At 45.9% G+C, this 14773-nt stretch overlaps 1 protein-coding gene across 1 annotated transcript in view; it reads right to left on the bottom strand.

Moving 5' to 3' along the window:
- LOC144688604 (uncharacterized) overlaps positions 1 to 14569 on the bottom strand; it is a 144183-nt gene extending 129614 nt beyond the window's left edge. The window contains exon 1 of the mRNA XM_078555373.1: positions 14374 to 14569. Coding sequence (XP_078411499.1) covers positions 14374 to 14544 — 171 coding nt within the window. The 5' untranslated portion in view covers positions 14545 to 14569. The remainder of the gene's footprint in view (positions 1 to 14373) is intronic.
- Positions 14570 to 14773: the final 204 nt, after the last annotated feature.

The raw sequence follows: 14773 nt of genomic DNA on the forward strand, positions 1-14773 counted from the left end.
ACCTGAAACACTTGGCATAGCATGGCACCATTTTTGTCACACTGGTTTAAGGGATCAATTCCACCAGCAACTAGTCCTCAGACAAAACCATTTTCACCAATAATAACAACCTGCTGCTTATGACTGCAATTAACACTTTATCCATCCCAAGATCTGCCTAACAATCGCACAGGTCTCAATTTTATTAAGTAATGTGTCACCTTGTGAAGAACTTATTGAAAATCCAATATAATGACATCAATGGCATGATCTACATTCCCCAATTTAGTAATTTCCTCAAGAAATTGAACAAGTTTGGTAACACAATCTTTTTATCCAGAACCATTCATTCAAAGAGTTTCTAATAACTCTAATAACTCGGTCTAGGTGATCATGGAGTGCAATTTAATGATCCCTCCTGCAGCTTGACAAAATCAAGTGACTGGGTCTGCCTTTTCCCAATTCTGCCTTCTTGTCCTTTATAATCACTGGCACCATACAACCTCTCTCATGTCCTTGGAACTATCTCAGATCCTAATCAGCTGTTAACTCCATGAGCAAGACACTTGCTGAGTGCAGCTCCAATTTATTTCCACTCTTGGAGATGTCAGATATAAATTCCTAACATGATGAAGTCTTTGTCATCGTACGTAAAAAGCGACCAGACTGCAAATTGCAACACAAGTGTATTGAGTTCATACAAAAACATGTCCTTCTGACTTATTATTCTTTTTATATATAAATTCAATTACATTGTCTCTGCAATTTTTTTAAACCATACACTTGTCATGTATTTTACATATAGTTGATTGACTTATGTTGGGATAGTCCTTTGTCACAGCATAAAAGCACAAATTCCATGATTTTCAGGATTTATATCAGGTAATCTAAATGTCTTCCCTGACAGCACAATTCTCCAAAAGTATAATCAGTTAAACTGTAAGTTACTAGTCCCCATCTAGTTAAGCTTATTGTAATAAATTTGATGTACCGGACAGGTTTCTTAATTGAAACAGATAACTTTATTTACAGAGCTCCTGTAGAAGCTACATGTTTGAACCAGGTCCAAGATTACCCGCGCTTAGGGCTGATTCGTCAGTACAATCACATCACCTCTAAAGGCAGTAGGAAAGGTGATACCTACAAACACTACACTTATCAATAATCACTGATCTCTATGCACTGCTTAGCATATAATTTGACATAAGTGCACCATTCCCATTCAAGCTAATCCCATGACACGTTTACCACCACCTTCTCAAGGGCAATTAGGGATGAACAACAAAGGTAGGCCTTGCCAGTGATGCTCACATCCATGAAAATATTTTAAAAATGCATTTCCAGTCAATGGTTGTGCACCAGATTTTGATGAAGCTATATCCACTTAATCTGGTATATTCAACTATTCACACAACCACCAACACATCTCCAACTGTACATCTTAAGAAGCACAGTCATTACACTTACAGAGGTGCAAAAATTGAAAAACTGTTCATGATATCCTCACACTATATATTTTTATAAAATATATATAGATTTCCTCATGGCTAATTTCTAAAATTATAAAAACTGGACAAAGACCTTAAAATGATTAAACCTATGTCTGTCTATAACCCTGAACAAAAGGATCTACCATGGCAGTATCACAGAAACTTGCACCTTGTCATCTCTGAAGAGACTCTAACAACCCTTTTGGGCTGCAGAGGCCAAATTCAAAGAGAACTATACAAAGGCCTGGCCAACCGGAGCCTATTCGCCTACTAGGACAAAGGACCCCACAACCTTCCTTTCAAGTCTTAATGATTAGAACATTTAACCATCTCGGGAACCCAGACAAAGGGATACACACCCTTTATCAAAGACTGTGAAGAGGTGAGAGTCATGTGACATGATCCTCTAGCTGATGGGACCGTTATATTGCTTTGTTGTACTGAAAACTCAGTCTACCATTTTACCATCTACAAGCAGCAGCAAAGGGCTCTGCTGAGATTGAATACTTGGCCCCATCTACACTGTTTCTACTGGAACTTCTATATCATCACCTACAAGAATGATTCATCCCTGTGTGCCTTGTGTGAAGTCAACTCTACTGGAAAAGTGAATTATACAGCATTGGGTTTCAACCTGAGGACCTCTGTGAAGGGATACCTCATGGGACTTTGGTTCTGGACTCTGGGCTCTCAGGAATCAATAATTATTTTCTCTGTGGCCTTTGCCCGGTTAGTCTTTCTTTTCTCTATCCCTCTTAAGCTGTATGAGTGCAAAGGAGGCAACGTTGCTAACCTCCTCCTGCATTTGAGTGTGTGCAAATAAACTAACCCTTTGAGTTCATCCTATCTCATGTTTCTGTGGAGATATTAATAGAAAATTGGTTCACACCAAAGCTGAGGCGTTAGGAAATACTCCACCACTTATAAATGGGAAAACAAATCAAAACACCTTTCTGTTTACGGACAGGTGGTGAGAGGAGAAATCAGGGCCGTTTAAATTAAACCCCTCCTGCCCATGACAGAAATTAAGAGCTCAAATCCAGGATAACCAATTTGAATTTGACCAGGGTCCAAGTAGATATAGGCCAAATCTGATATATGAGAGACAGTTGGAAACTAAGAGGAAAATTTGGTAGCTTTTAATACACAAGTAACTTACCACAGCAAATTCCTTTTCCCTAACACTAAGAAAATGGCAGCTTTTGATGCTCAGATGTGGGTCAAACAAGAGAATTTGAATGGTGAATCTCTGGCGGCTCTTAGCACAGAGCAACTGAGAGCTGTAGCTAGTGAGGTATTGTTAAAATTGCACAGCAAAGCGAAGAGAAATGAACTGATCCAGTTGTTGGTGGAACATTTGGATCTCACGTTACCGATAGAGCAGTTGGATGTAGAGCTCAATCATGACTCCAAAACCCTTCCCCTAACCAAATTCAAGCTGGAAAAGCTCAGAGTACAGCTAGAATTTAAGGAAAGGAAACAAGAGAGAGAAAGAGAGGCTCGGAAGAGGGAACATGAAAGGGAAAGAGAATTCCAGCTCTGAAAATTGGAAATGGAGCTAGCAGCTCAAAGGGAGAGAGAGACCAGACAGCTGGAAGCTGCAAGGGAAAATCTCTTCCTACCCAGTAGCACTCCTTACATCTCTAACCCAGAACCACTCTCTGAGGTCCTCAAGCATGCTAGATTCATGCCCAAATTTGAAGAGAGTGACATGAAGTCATTTTTTCCACTTTTGAAAAAGTAGCAGGACAGCTAAAATGGCCATTGGATATTTGGACATTTTTAATTCAAGAGCAGCTGTCAGGGAGAGCCAAGAGGTCTACTCCATGCTGATCCCTGATGTGTCCACGAATTATGAGCAGACTGAGGCTGCCATCCTAAGTGCTTACGAGTTAGTCCTGGAGGCATATCGCCAGCAATTCCAGAACACTCGTAAGATACCGACACAAACCTACATTGAGTTAGAACAACTGAAACAAATCACGTTCGACCGATGGGTAAAGGTACACATCTATGAGAGGTTGTATGAGCTGGTATTGCTGGGGGAATTTAAAAATTCCTTCCCCTGCAGCCTGCGGATGCACTTAGAAGAGCAGCGAATCCTCACAGCTCGGGATACAGCCATCACAGTTACAATCTCACCCATAGGCCTGGAAACTCAGGTAGACCCTTTCCAAACCATTCCCATGAACGTTGGGAAGGTAAGCAGGGTGACCTAGATAGGAAAGGAGCCCCACCCAGAAAACACAAAGTAGGGTGCAAGAAGCCCACCTGCAGCCCGAAAGGACAATCCCCAGAAACCAGTGTGTTCTCACTGCAAAGAAATAGGCCACTCCAGGCCTGAGTGCTGGAGATTGAGAGAAGTGACTTGGTCTAATAGGGCTCCATCTTAGTAGTCCCCCAAAGGACGCCCCAATGCACATTGCAGCAGAGCAGGCAGAAACTCTAGCTACAAAAACTTACCCCTTGGAGGGCATGGCACTATGTGTGTCTGAGCCGGACAAACTCCCAGAGGGCTTCCAGAGTTTTGTCCTTTCAGCACCAGTTTCGCCCTACCTGTCCCAGGGTGTGAGCAGGTCCGCGGTACTGCTGCGGGACATGGGGCCATTCAGTCCTTAATGTTGGGAGGAAACTTAAACCTATCCCCCTGAGTCCTCCCTGAAGGCAAAAGCCCTGATTAGTGGAATGGAAGGAGCATCTGTGTTTGCACCCATCCATAGGGTCCATCTAGAGTGTGACTTTGTTTCAGGCCCTGTCACAGTAGGAATTGTCCCTTTCCTCCTTGGAAACAATTTGGCTGGCGGCAAGGTGTTAGCCAGCGAGAAAGAGGCCAACATTAGCCAGCAGAAATCTGCAGGAGAGCAGAAAGCTGAGGAAGGTCCAGAATCCAGAGACCCAAAAAGGTGAAATATCACCCATAAACCTTGAGCGAGGGCTGCTCGAAGGTAGCAAGACTGAAGCCAGGCCATTAAAGTTCAACAAAGCCCAGGAAGGACCAGCAGAATTTAAAATAGACTCACAGGATATCCCCAAATTAAACAGGGTCCAGAGAAGTCCCAGAACAGGGAAAGGCATAGTGAGGGAGATGCCCCACATAGTCGAAAAACCTGAAGGAAGGCAAGCTTTTAAACCAGGAAAGAAAACGTTTAAGGAGTTGCCTGAAGTATGGCTGGCAGAAACTGGCTTTCCAACATTAAAAACGGAATAAGGGAGTCTCCAAACTGATGGGCAGATAGCAAACAAGATGCCTCCCCTGGTTGACAAGCAACAAGGGAGTTAAGCCGGAACTGCACCTCCACATGAGGGCAGATGCGTTCCAGGGAACATGAAAAAAATTAGGAGAGTACCCCTCCAAATCCAAAGGCCCCAGTTAGGAAACCTATGATTGATTTAGCTGATAGCTTTATGGCAAATTTAAATGGGGACCAGAAAGTGAGGCTGATGCTGTTGAACAGCCACCAGGAGGTACAATGAGAGCTGACCATCCCCCAAAGGGCAGTAGTGTTCCAAAAGACACGGAGCCTACTACTCAACTGACCAACTGAGGGACCCCAGCCAGATTGGATCCCTCACCCACCCACCTTAATGCAGAATCGCGAGGTAACCTGACAGGGTTACCCCCTGCATTTAAAATGATCCAGAAACAACCCACCAGTCTACAGCACAGTAGCCCTACCTGGTATGGATGTGGGAGAGGTACCTTACAGAAGGCCATCTTCTTATCATCCGGGTCCAGAAAGGCTGGCCCAAGTTCAGGAGCAGACTGCCCGCTTTTGATGTGTCAGCCCAAAGCACCTAGCAACAGAAGTTGGAGCACCCCAGCTGTGTTAGCGCCCAAGCTGGACACTGAACCTGAATCCCCTAAAAAGGCCAAAGTCCTATTAAAGCACCCCAATCTCTTGACAATCAGCCTAACCACAGTCCCTGGGTTTGAACAGCCAAACCCTCAGGTTAGCAAGGTGGAGAGGGAGGAGCTAAGCTGGACAACAGCAGCTCAGCACTATGATCAAAGGACATTTCCAGCATTCCCCTGCAAATAGCCTAGAGCAACCTGAATGTCACTCAGCCTCCGAAAGCCAACCACCCTGTAAAAACCCCAGGCCCTTTAAAGAACACTTAATCAGGAGTTGGGCAGGCAGAGTTCTGAAACCAATGGTTTTGCTTATGCCCAATCCCCAACAGAGAAAATTTCAGAACTCCAACCCCAAAAAGACTGCCCATAAAGACAGGTTTGAATCTTCCCATGTCACCTAAATATTCCACATCCCAAGTCAGGGCAATGTCCTTGCTGGTGTATTAATCCGGATTTAAACCTCCGAAAAGGAAAGTGCAGCAGGGGGCTGCCATTGCCCCTGCTGGCTGGAGGTCTGATGTGCCAGTGTCAATTTCTTCTTTTATTCATTCATGGGATGTGGACATTGCTGGCTAGGCCAGCATTTATTGCTCATCCCTAGTTGCCCTTGAGAAGGTGGTGGTAAGCTGCCTCCTTGAACTGCTTCAGTCCATATGGTGTAGGTACACACACAATGCCGTTAGGAAGAGAGTTCCAGGGTTTTGACCCAGCGACAGTGAAGGAACGGCGATATATTTGCAAGTCAGGATGGTGAGTGGCCAGGAGGGGAACTTCCAAGCGGTGATTTTCACATCTATCTGCTGTCTTTGTCCTTCTAGGTGGTAGTGGTCATGGGTTTGGAAGGTGCTGTCAAAGGAGCCTTGGTGAATTCCTGCAGTGCGTCATGTTGATAGTACACACTGCTGCTACTGTGCGTCAGTGGTGGAGGAAGTGAATAAAAAACAAAAACAGAAATACCTGGAAAAACTCAGCAGGTCTGGCAGCATCGGCGGAGAATAACAAAGTTGACGTTTTGAGTCCTCATGACCCTTCAACAGAACTAAGTAGAAATAGGAAAGGGGTGAAATATAAGCTGGTTTACGGGGAAGGGGGGGGTGGGAAAGAGGGTGGGGGGGGTTTGTTGGGACAAGCAAGCAGTGATCGGAGGAGATAACCAAAAGATGTCACAGACAAAAGAACAAAGAGGTGTTGAAGGTGGTGATATTACCTAAAAGAATGTGCTAATTAAGACTGGAGAGCAGGACGAGCAATGTAGCACTACAGATAGCCCTAATGGGGGTGGGGTGAAATAAACCATGGGTGGAATACATTTAAAAATAATGGAAATAGGTGGGAAAAGAAACATCTATATAAATTATTGGAAAAAACAAAAGGGAGGGGGAAGAAACGGAAAGGGGGTGGGGATGGAGGAGGGAGTTCAGGATCTAACGTTGTTGAACTCAATATTCAGTCCGGAAGGCTGTAAAGTGCCTAGTCGGAAGATGAGGTGCTGTTCCTCCAGTTTGCATTGAGCTTCACTGGAACAATGCAGCAAGCCAAGGACAGACATGTGGGCAAGAGAGCAGGGTGGAGTGTTAAAACGGCAAGCAATAGGGAGGTCTGGGTCATTCTTGCGGACAGACCGAAGGTGTTCTGCAAAGCAGTCGCCCAGTCTGCGTTTGATCTCTCCAATGTAGAGGAAACCACATTGGGAGCAACGAATGCAGTAGACTAAGTTGGGGGAAATGCAAGCGAAATGCTGCTTCATTTGAAAGGAGTGTTTTGGCCCTTGGACGGTGCGGAGAGAGGAAGTGAAGGGGCAGGTGTTGCATATTTTGCGTTTGCATGAGGAGGTGCCGTAGGTGGGGGTTGAGGAGTAGGGGGTGATGGAGGAGTGGACCAGGGTGTCACGGAGGGAACGATCCCTACGGAATGCTGCCGGGGGGTGAAGGGAAGATGTGTTTGGTGGTGGCATCATGCTGGAGTTGGCGGAAATGGCGGAGGATGATCCTTTGAATGCGGAGGCTGGTGGGGTGATAAGTGAGGACAAGCAGGACCCTATCATGTTTCTGGGAGGGAGGAGAAGGCGTGAGGGCAGATGCGCGGGAGATGGGCCGGACACGGTTGAGGGCCCTGTCAACTACCATGGGTGGAAAACCTCGGTTAAGGAAGAAGTAGGACATGTCAGAGGAACTGCTTTTGAAGGTAGCATCATCAGAACAGATGCGACAGAGGCGAAGGAACTGAGAGAATGGGATGGAGTCCTTACAGGAAGCGGGGTGTGAGGAGCTGTAGTCGAGGTAGCTGTGGGAGTCTGTAAGCTTGTAATGGATATTGGTGGACAGTCTATCACCAGAAATTGAGACAGAGAGGTCAAGGAAGGGAAGGGAAGTGTCAGAGATGGACCATGTGAAAATGATGGAGGGGTGGAGATTGGAAGCAAAATTAATAAATTTTTCCAGGTCCCAACGAGAGCATAAAGCAGCACCGAAGTAATCATCGATGTACCGGAGAAAGAGTTGTGGGAGGGGGCCGGAGTAGGACTGGAACAAGGAATGTTCCACATACCCCATAAAGAGACAGGCATAGCTGGGGCCCATGCGGGTACCCATAGCCACACCTTTTATTTGGAGGAAGTGAGAGGAGTTAAAGGAGAAATTGTTCAGTGTGAGACCAAGTTCAGCCAGACGGAGGAGAGTAGTAGTGGATGGGGATTGTTCGGGCCTCTGTTCGAGGAAGAAGCTGAGAGCCCTCAGACCATCCTGGTGGGGGATGGAGGTGTAGAGGGATTGGACGTCCATGGTGAAGAGGAGGCGGTTGGGGCCAGGGAACTGGAAATTGTTGATGTGACGTAAGGTGTCAGAGGAATCACGGATGTAGGTGGGAAGGGACTGGACAAGGGGAGAGAGAAGGGAGTCAAGATAGTGAGAAATGAGTTCCGTGGGGCAGGAACAGGCTGACACAACCGGTCTGCCAGGACAGTCCTGTTTGTGGATTTTGGGTAGGAGGTAGAAGCGGGCCGTCCGAGGTTGGGCGACTATCAGGTTGGAAGCTGTGGGAGGAAGATCTCCAGAGGAGATGAGGTCAGTGACAGTCCTGGAAACAGTGGCTTGATGTTCAGTGGTGGGGTCATGGTCCAGGGAGAGGTTGGAGGAAGTGTCTGCGAGTTGACGCTCAGCCTCTGCGAGGTAGAGGTCAGTGCGCAAGACAACAACAGCACCACCCTTGTCAGCGGGTTTGATAACAATGTTAAGGTTGGACCTGAGAGAGCGGAGTGCAGTAAGTTCAGAGAGAGACAGGTTAGAATGGGTGAGAAGAGCAGAGAAATTGAGACGACTAATGTCACGCCGACAGGTCTCAATGAAAAGATCAAGAGAAGGTAAGAATCCAGAGGGAGGGGTCCAGGTGGAGGGAGAATATTGGAGGTGGGTAAAAGGATCCGTTGAACGGGGAGAGGACTCCTGCCCAAAGAAGTGAGCACGGAGACGAAGGCGGCGGAAGAAGAGTTCAGCATCGTGCCGAGCCCAAAATTCATTGAGATGAGGGCGTAAGGGTATGAAACTAAGTCGTTTGCTGAGCACTGAATGTTCAGCTTCAGAGAGGGGAAGGTCAGGGGGTATAGTGAATACATGGCCGGGGCTGGGATTGGAAGATGGGGTGGGGACGGAGGGACAGGCAGGGGTGGAGGGTCCTAGATGGGTGTTGGTGTCGATGAGTTGTTGGAGCTTGCGTTCCTTAGCACTTGAGAGAAAAAGTTTCTTGTTGAGGCGTCGGATGAGACGAAGAATAAAATGAAACGGGGGGCAGAGGGAGTGAATGTTTGTGGATCTGTTGCCAATCAAGCAGGCTGCTTTGTCCTGGACGGTGTCAAGCTTCTTGAGTGTTGTGGGAGCTGCACTCATCCAGGCAAATGGACAGTACTCCATCACACTCCTGACTTGTGCCTTGTAGATAGTGGACAGCCACTGGGGAGTCAGGAGGTGAGTTACTCGTCGCAAATTCCTAGCCTCTGACCTGCTCTTGTAGCCACAGTATCTATATGGCTAGTCCAGTTCAGTTTCTGGTCAATGGTCAATAACCCCCAGGATATTGATAGTGGGGGATTCAGTGATGGTAATGCCATTGAACGTTAAGGGGTGATGGTTGGATTCTCTCTTGATGGAGATGGTCATTGATTGGCACTTATGTGGCACGAATGTTATTTGCTACTTGTCAGTTCAAGCCTGGATATCGTCCAGGTCTTGCTGCATTTGGACACGGACTGCTTCGGTACATGAGGAGTTGCAAATAGTGCTGAATATTGTGCAATCATCAGGGAATATCCCCATTTCAGACCTTATTAATGGCAGGAAGATCATTGATGAAGCAGCTGAAGATGGTTGGGCCGAGGACACTACCCTAAGAAACTCCTGCAGTGATGTCATGGAGCTGAGATGACTGACCTCCAACAACCACAACCATCTTCCTTTGTGATAGATATTACTCCAACCAGCTTTTCCCCCCTGTTTTCCCCCTGATTCCTATTGACTCCAGTTTTGCTAGGGCTCTTTGATGCCACGCTCAGTTAAAAGCTGCCTTGATGTCAAGGGCAGTCACTCTCACCTCACCTTGGGAGTTCAGCTTTTTTGTCCATGTTTGAACAAAGGCTGTAATGAGATCAGGAGCTGAGTGGCCCTGGCGGAACCCAAACTGGGTGTCAGTGAGCAGGGTATTGCTAAGCAAGTGCCGCTTGATAGCACTGTTGATCCATTACTTTACTGATAATTGTGAGTAGACTGATGGGGCAGTAATTGACCAGGTTGGATTTGTCCTGCTTTTTGTGTACAGGACATACTTGGGCAATTTTCCACATAGCTGGATAGGTGCCAGTGTTGTAGCTGTACTGGAACATCTTGGCTAGGGGCGCGGCAAGTTCTGGAGCACAAGTCTTCAGTACTATTGTCGGAATGTTGTCAGGGCCCATAGCCTTTGCAGTATCCAGCACATTCAGCCATTTCTTGATATCATGTGGAGTGAATCGGATTGGCTGAAGACTGACATCTGTGACGCTGGGGACCTCCGGAGGAGGTCGAGATGGATCATCCACTCAGCACTTCTGGTGGAAGATAGTAGCAAATGCCTTATCTTTTGCACTGATGTGTTGGGCTCCTCCATCATTGAGGATGGGGATATTTGTAGATCCTCCTCCTCTAGTGAGTTGTTTAATTGTTCACCACCATTCACATGACTGGATGTGGCAGAACTGCAGAGCTTAGATCTGATATGTTGGTTATGGGATTGCCTAGCCCTGTCTATCACTTGCTGCTTATGCTGTTTGGCATGCATGTAGTCTTGTGTTATAGCTTCACCAGGTTGACACATCATTTTTAGGTATGCCTGGTGTTTCTCCTGGCATGCTCTCCTGCACTCTTCATTGAACCAGGGTTGATCTCCTGGCTTGATAGTAATGGTAGAGTGGGAGATATGCCAGGCCATGCGGTTACAGCTTGTGTTCGAGTACAGTTCTGATGTGCTGATGGCCCACAGTGCCTCGTGGATCCCCAGTTTTGAGTTGCTAGATTTGTTCGAAATCTACCCCATTTAGCATGGTGGTAGTGCCACACAACACAATGGAGTGTATCCTCAATGTAAAGGTGGGAATTCATCTCCACAACAACTGTGCGGTCACTCCTATCGATACTGTCAGGTACAGATGCATCTGCGGCAGGCAGGTTTGTGAGGATGAGTTCAAGTATATTTTTCCCTCTTGTTGGTTCCCTCACCACCTGCCACAGACCCAGCCTAGCAGCTATGTCATTTAGGACTCGACCAGCTCAGTCAGTAGTGGTACTACCGAGCCACTCTTGATGATGGACATTGAGGTCCCCCACCCAGAGTACATTCTACATTCTTGCCACCATCAGTGCTTCCTCCAAGTGGTATTCAACATGGAGAAGCACTGATTCATCAGCTGAGGGAGGGTGGTACGTGGTAATCAGCAGGAGGTTTCCTTGCCCATGTTTGACCTGATGCCATGAGACTTAATAGGGTCCAGAGTCGATGTTGATGACTCCCAGGGCAACTCCCTCCCAACCGTATACCACTGTGCTGCCACCTCTGCTGGGTCTGTCCTGCCGGTGGGACAGGACATACCCAGGGATGGTGATGGTGGTGTCTGGGACATTATCTGTAAGGTATGATTGCGTGAGGATGACTATGTCAGGCTGTTGCTTGACTAGTCTGTGAGACAGCTCTCCCAATTTCGGCACTTGGCCCAGATGTTGGTAAGGAAGACTTTTCATGGTTGACAGGGCTGTGATTGCCGTTGTCATTTCCAGTGCTTAGGTCAATGCCGGCTGGTCCATCCAGTTTCATTCCTTTTTTGTGACTTTGTAGTGGTTTGTTACAACTGAGTGGCTTGCTAAGCCATTTCAGGGGGCATTTTAAGAGTCAACCACATTGCTGTGGGTCTGGAGTCACATGTAGGCCAGACCAGATAAGGATGACAGATTTCCTTCCCTAAAGAGCATTAGTGAACCAGATGGGTTTTTACCGACAATTGACAATGATTTCATGCATTATTTTTATTGAATTCAAATTCCGCCATCTGCTGTGACAGTGTTTGAACCCAGGCCCCAGAGTATCCTGGGTCTCTGGATTACTAAACCAGCAACAAATCACTACGCCATTGCCTCCCCTAAATGAATGAATGCTCACTTTTATACTTCCTATTCTTCCTTCACAAGACCACATAACAAAAAGAATGAAATAGAATTGTTTTTGTCTCCAAGGCTGCGAGGACTGTCAGGAGACTAAGACCTCATATTATGATAAAAGCAAAAAACTGCGGATGCTGGAAATCGAAAACGGAAATCGAAACCTCATATTATGTATTTTTATAAAATATATATAGATTTCCTCATGGCTAATTTCTAAAATATAAAAACTGGACAAAGACCTTAAAATAGCTGAAGCTATGTGTCTGTGACCCTGAACAAAGGGATCTACCATGGCAGTATCACAGTAAATTGCACCTTGTTATCTCTGAAGAGACCCTAAAGACCCCCTGTGGGCTGAAGAGACCAAATTCAAAGAGAACTATACAAAGGCTTGGCCAACTGGAGCCTGCACTCACCCTTTGTCAAGGACACTGTGAAGAGGTGGGAGCCAAGTCACATGATCCTCTAGCTGGTGGAACCAGTTATATTGCCTTACTGTACTGAAAACTCAGCCTACAATTTTACCATCTACAGCAACAGCAGAGAAAACCGGCTCTGCCCAGATTGAATACCTGGTCCCATCTACATTGTTTCTACTGGAACTTCTGTACCATCATCTACCAGACTGATTCATCTCTGTGTGCCTATCTCCTTGTGTGAAGTTAACTCTATTGGAAAAGTGAATTATACAGCATCAGGTTTCAACCTGCAGGCCTCTGTGAAGGGATACTTCAATGGACTTTGATTCTGGACTCTGGATTCACGTGAAACAATAATTCTTTTCTCTGTGATCTTTGCCCTGTAAGCCTTTCTTTTCTCTATCGTTCTTTTACTGTATGAGTGCAAAGGAGGAAACGTTCCTACCTCCTTCTGCATTTGAGCGTGTGCAAATAAACTAGCCCTTTGAGTTCAATCTATATCAAATCTGATGTGAGGTTATTAATGGAAAATTGGATCATACCAAAACTGAAGTGTTGGGAAATACACCCCCACTTATAAAGGGAGAAGCAAATCAAACACACATTTCTGTTTACAGATGTGGTGAGAGGACAAATCAAGGCTGTTTAAATTAACCCCCCCCCCTCCCCTCCCACTCCTGTCCATAACAGGAAACAAACACAATGTCAATTTTGCCATGAGCTATATCCAAACAGGTGTTAGACCTGGTGAAGAGCTGAAGAATGAGTTGATATTCCTTGGCAGCTCATTCTCCAGCAGGTTATTTGCACTTGTTGAAATAGTTTCGATGGATTATAGAAATCACTTTGAAAGAAAAGATGTGTACAAGGTACATGTATAGTCAACACTTCAACAGGTACAGAAGCTGGAAGTTTGTTGGATCTCCACATCCAAGTAACAATAGGGCAATGACTAGCACCAAAATAATAAAAGATAATAAAAGAATATGACCAGGCTGCAGGATTAGGGCATGTTATTGTAAGAAGATGGCAATGACCAAGACATGCAAGTGGCTAAACAACAGTAACCATGCGAGGTGAAGGAATAGGGTCCAACTAGGAAAGACCACAATGATGTCAAAGCTGAGATGGTGATCGTGCGCACAAAGGACAGAGAATTAGCTGACAGCAACAGGGGTGGGTTAGGTGAACAATGCTTTGGTGGAGTTTCTGGCGTTTGTGACCAGCCTTATAATGAAAGTTGACTTTTGTTGTGGCCAATGTCAAACCGCACTAATAGGAGACAGCTGATAGGCCCAAATCCTTCTCTTTCCACTCAGCGAGGGAGATACCTATAATCTGAGAAATGGAAGTTTATACACTGACACGATCCCTCAAAAACACTGCCATTAAAACTTAGTTCACTTTAGAATATGACAGGAATAAAATCTCACCGGCACCGTGATAAACAACACGAGAATTCACTGCTGCTGTCTGCCTGCTGATAAATGCAAATACACTCATAGTTATTCGTGTTAAAACATCAGTTCTTTCACCTTTCTCCTAACTATACTCAGTTCTGCCGAAGGGTCATGAAGACTCGAAACGTTAACTGATTTCTTCTCCACCGATGCTGCCAGACCTGCTGAGTTTTTCCAGGTAATTCTGTTTTTGTCTTGGATTTCCAGCATCCGCAGTAGCTTTTAGCTTTTTGTTTTTAGTTCTTTCAATTGTTCGAGGGTGTGTGTTAAACTTTCCCAAGGAGTATCAAGTTAACCAAGCGAAGTTGGTGGCTATACAAATAGGGAGTGGTACAGGATCAGAATCGTTGAAAAAAATCGAAACCGATTTCTCTTGTCACCACTACTCAAATGCAACGTTAACCAGGAATGCCTAAGTTCTGCTCTGCAGTCTTTCTCCTGTCCAAGCAAGAAAAGAGTTCCAGATACGGAGCTGTAAGGCATTCGGGCTCTTACCTGGGGCATGGAGTCGGAGTTTCCAGCCGACACGTCCATTCTGAGTAAGATTTTGTTAATTTCGTCGATGCCCTGGCCAAACGTGAGTTTCCCCGATTTTACAGCGTTCAAAAGCCACGCCTGTTTCTCAGCAGTCAAATCCGCGTTACTGGTCATTGTTTCTGCTATCATTGTTCAGGTTATTTTTCAGATCCCACCTCCCCCTCTGGGCGAATCACAATAACTTCCGTAATCTGATAGCCTGGCTGTGAAACTGGCCTTGATATCACTGTGATTGTACCGAGGTGTGCAAACCTGTTTGCAAAGAGGGAGAGCAAGGTTATTTTGTTTGCGGAAATGAGAGAACTATTGTTCGTCTGATGTAAATCGTATTAGGGGGGTGGCATTATTACACCAGTTC

The sequence above is a fragment of the Cetorhinus maximus genome, chromosome 13, assembly GCF_964194155.1.
Source record: "Cetorhinus maximus chromosome 13, sCetMax3.hap1.1, whole genome shotgun sequence".
Lineage (NCBI taxonomy): Eukaryota > Metazoa > Chordata > Chondrichthyes > Lamniformes > Cetorhinidae > Cetorhinus > Cetorhinus maximus.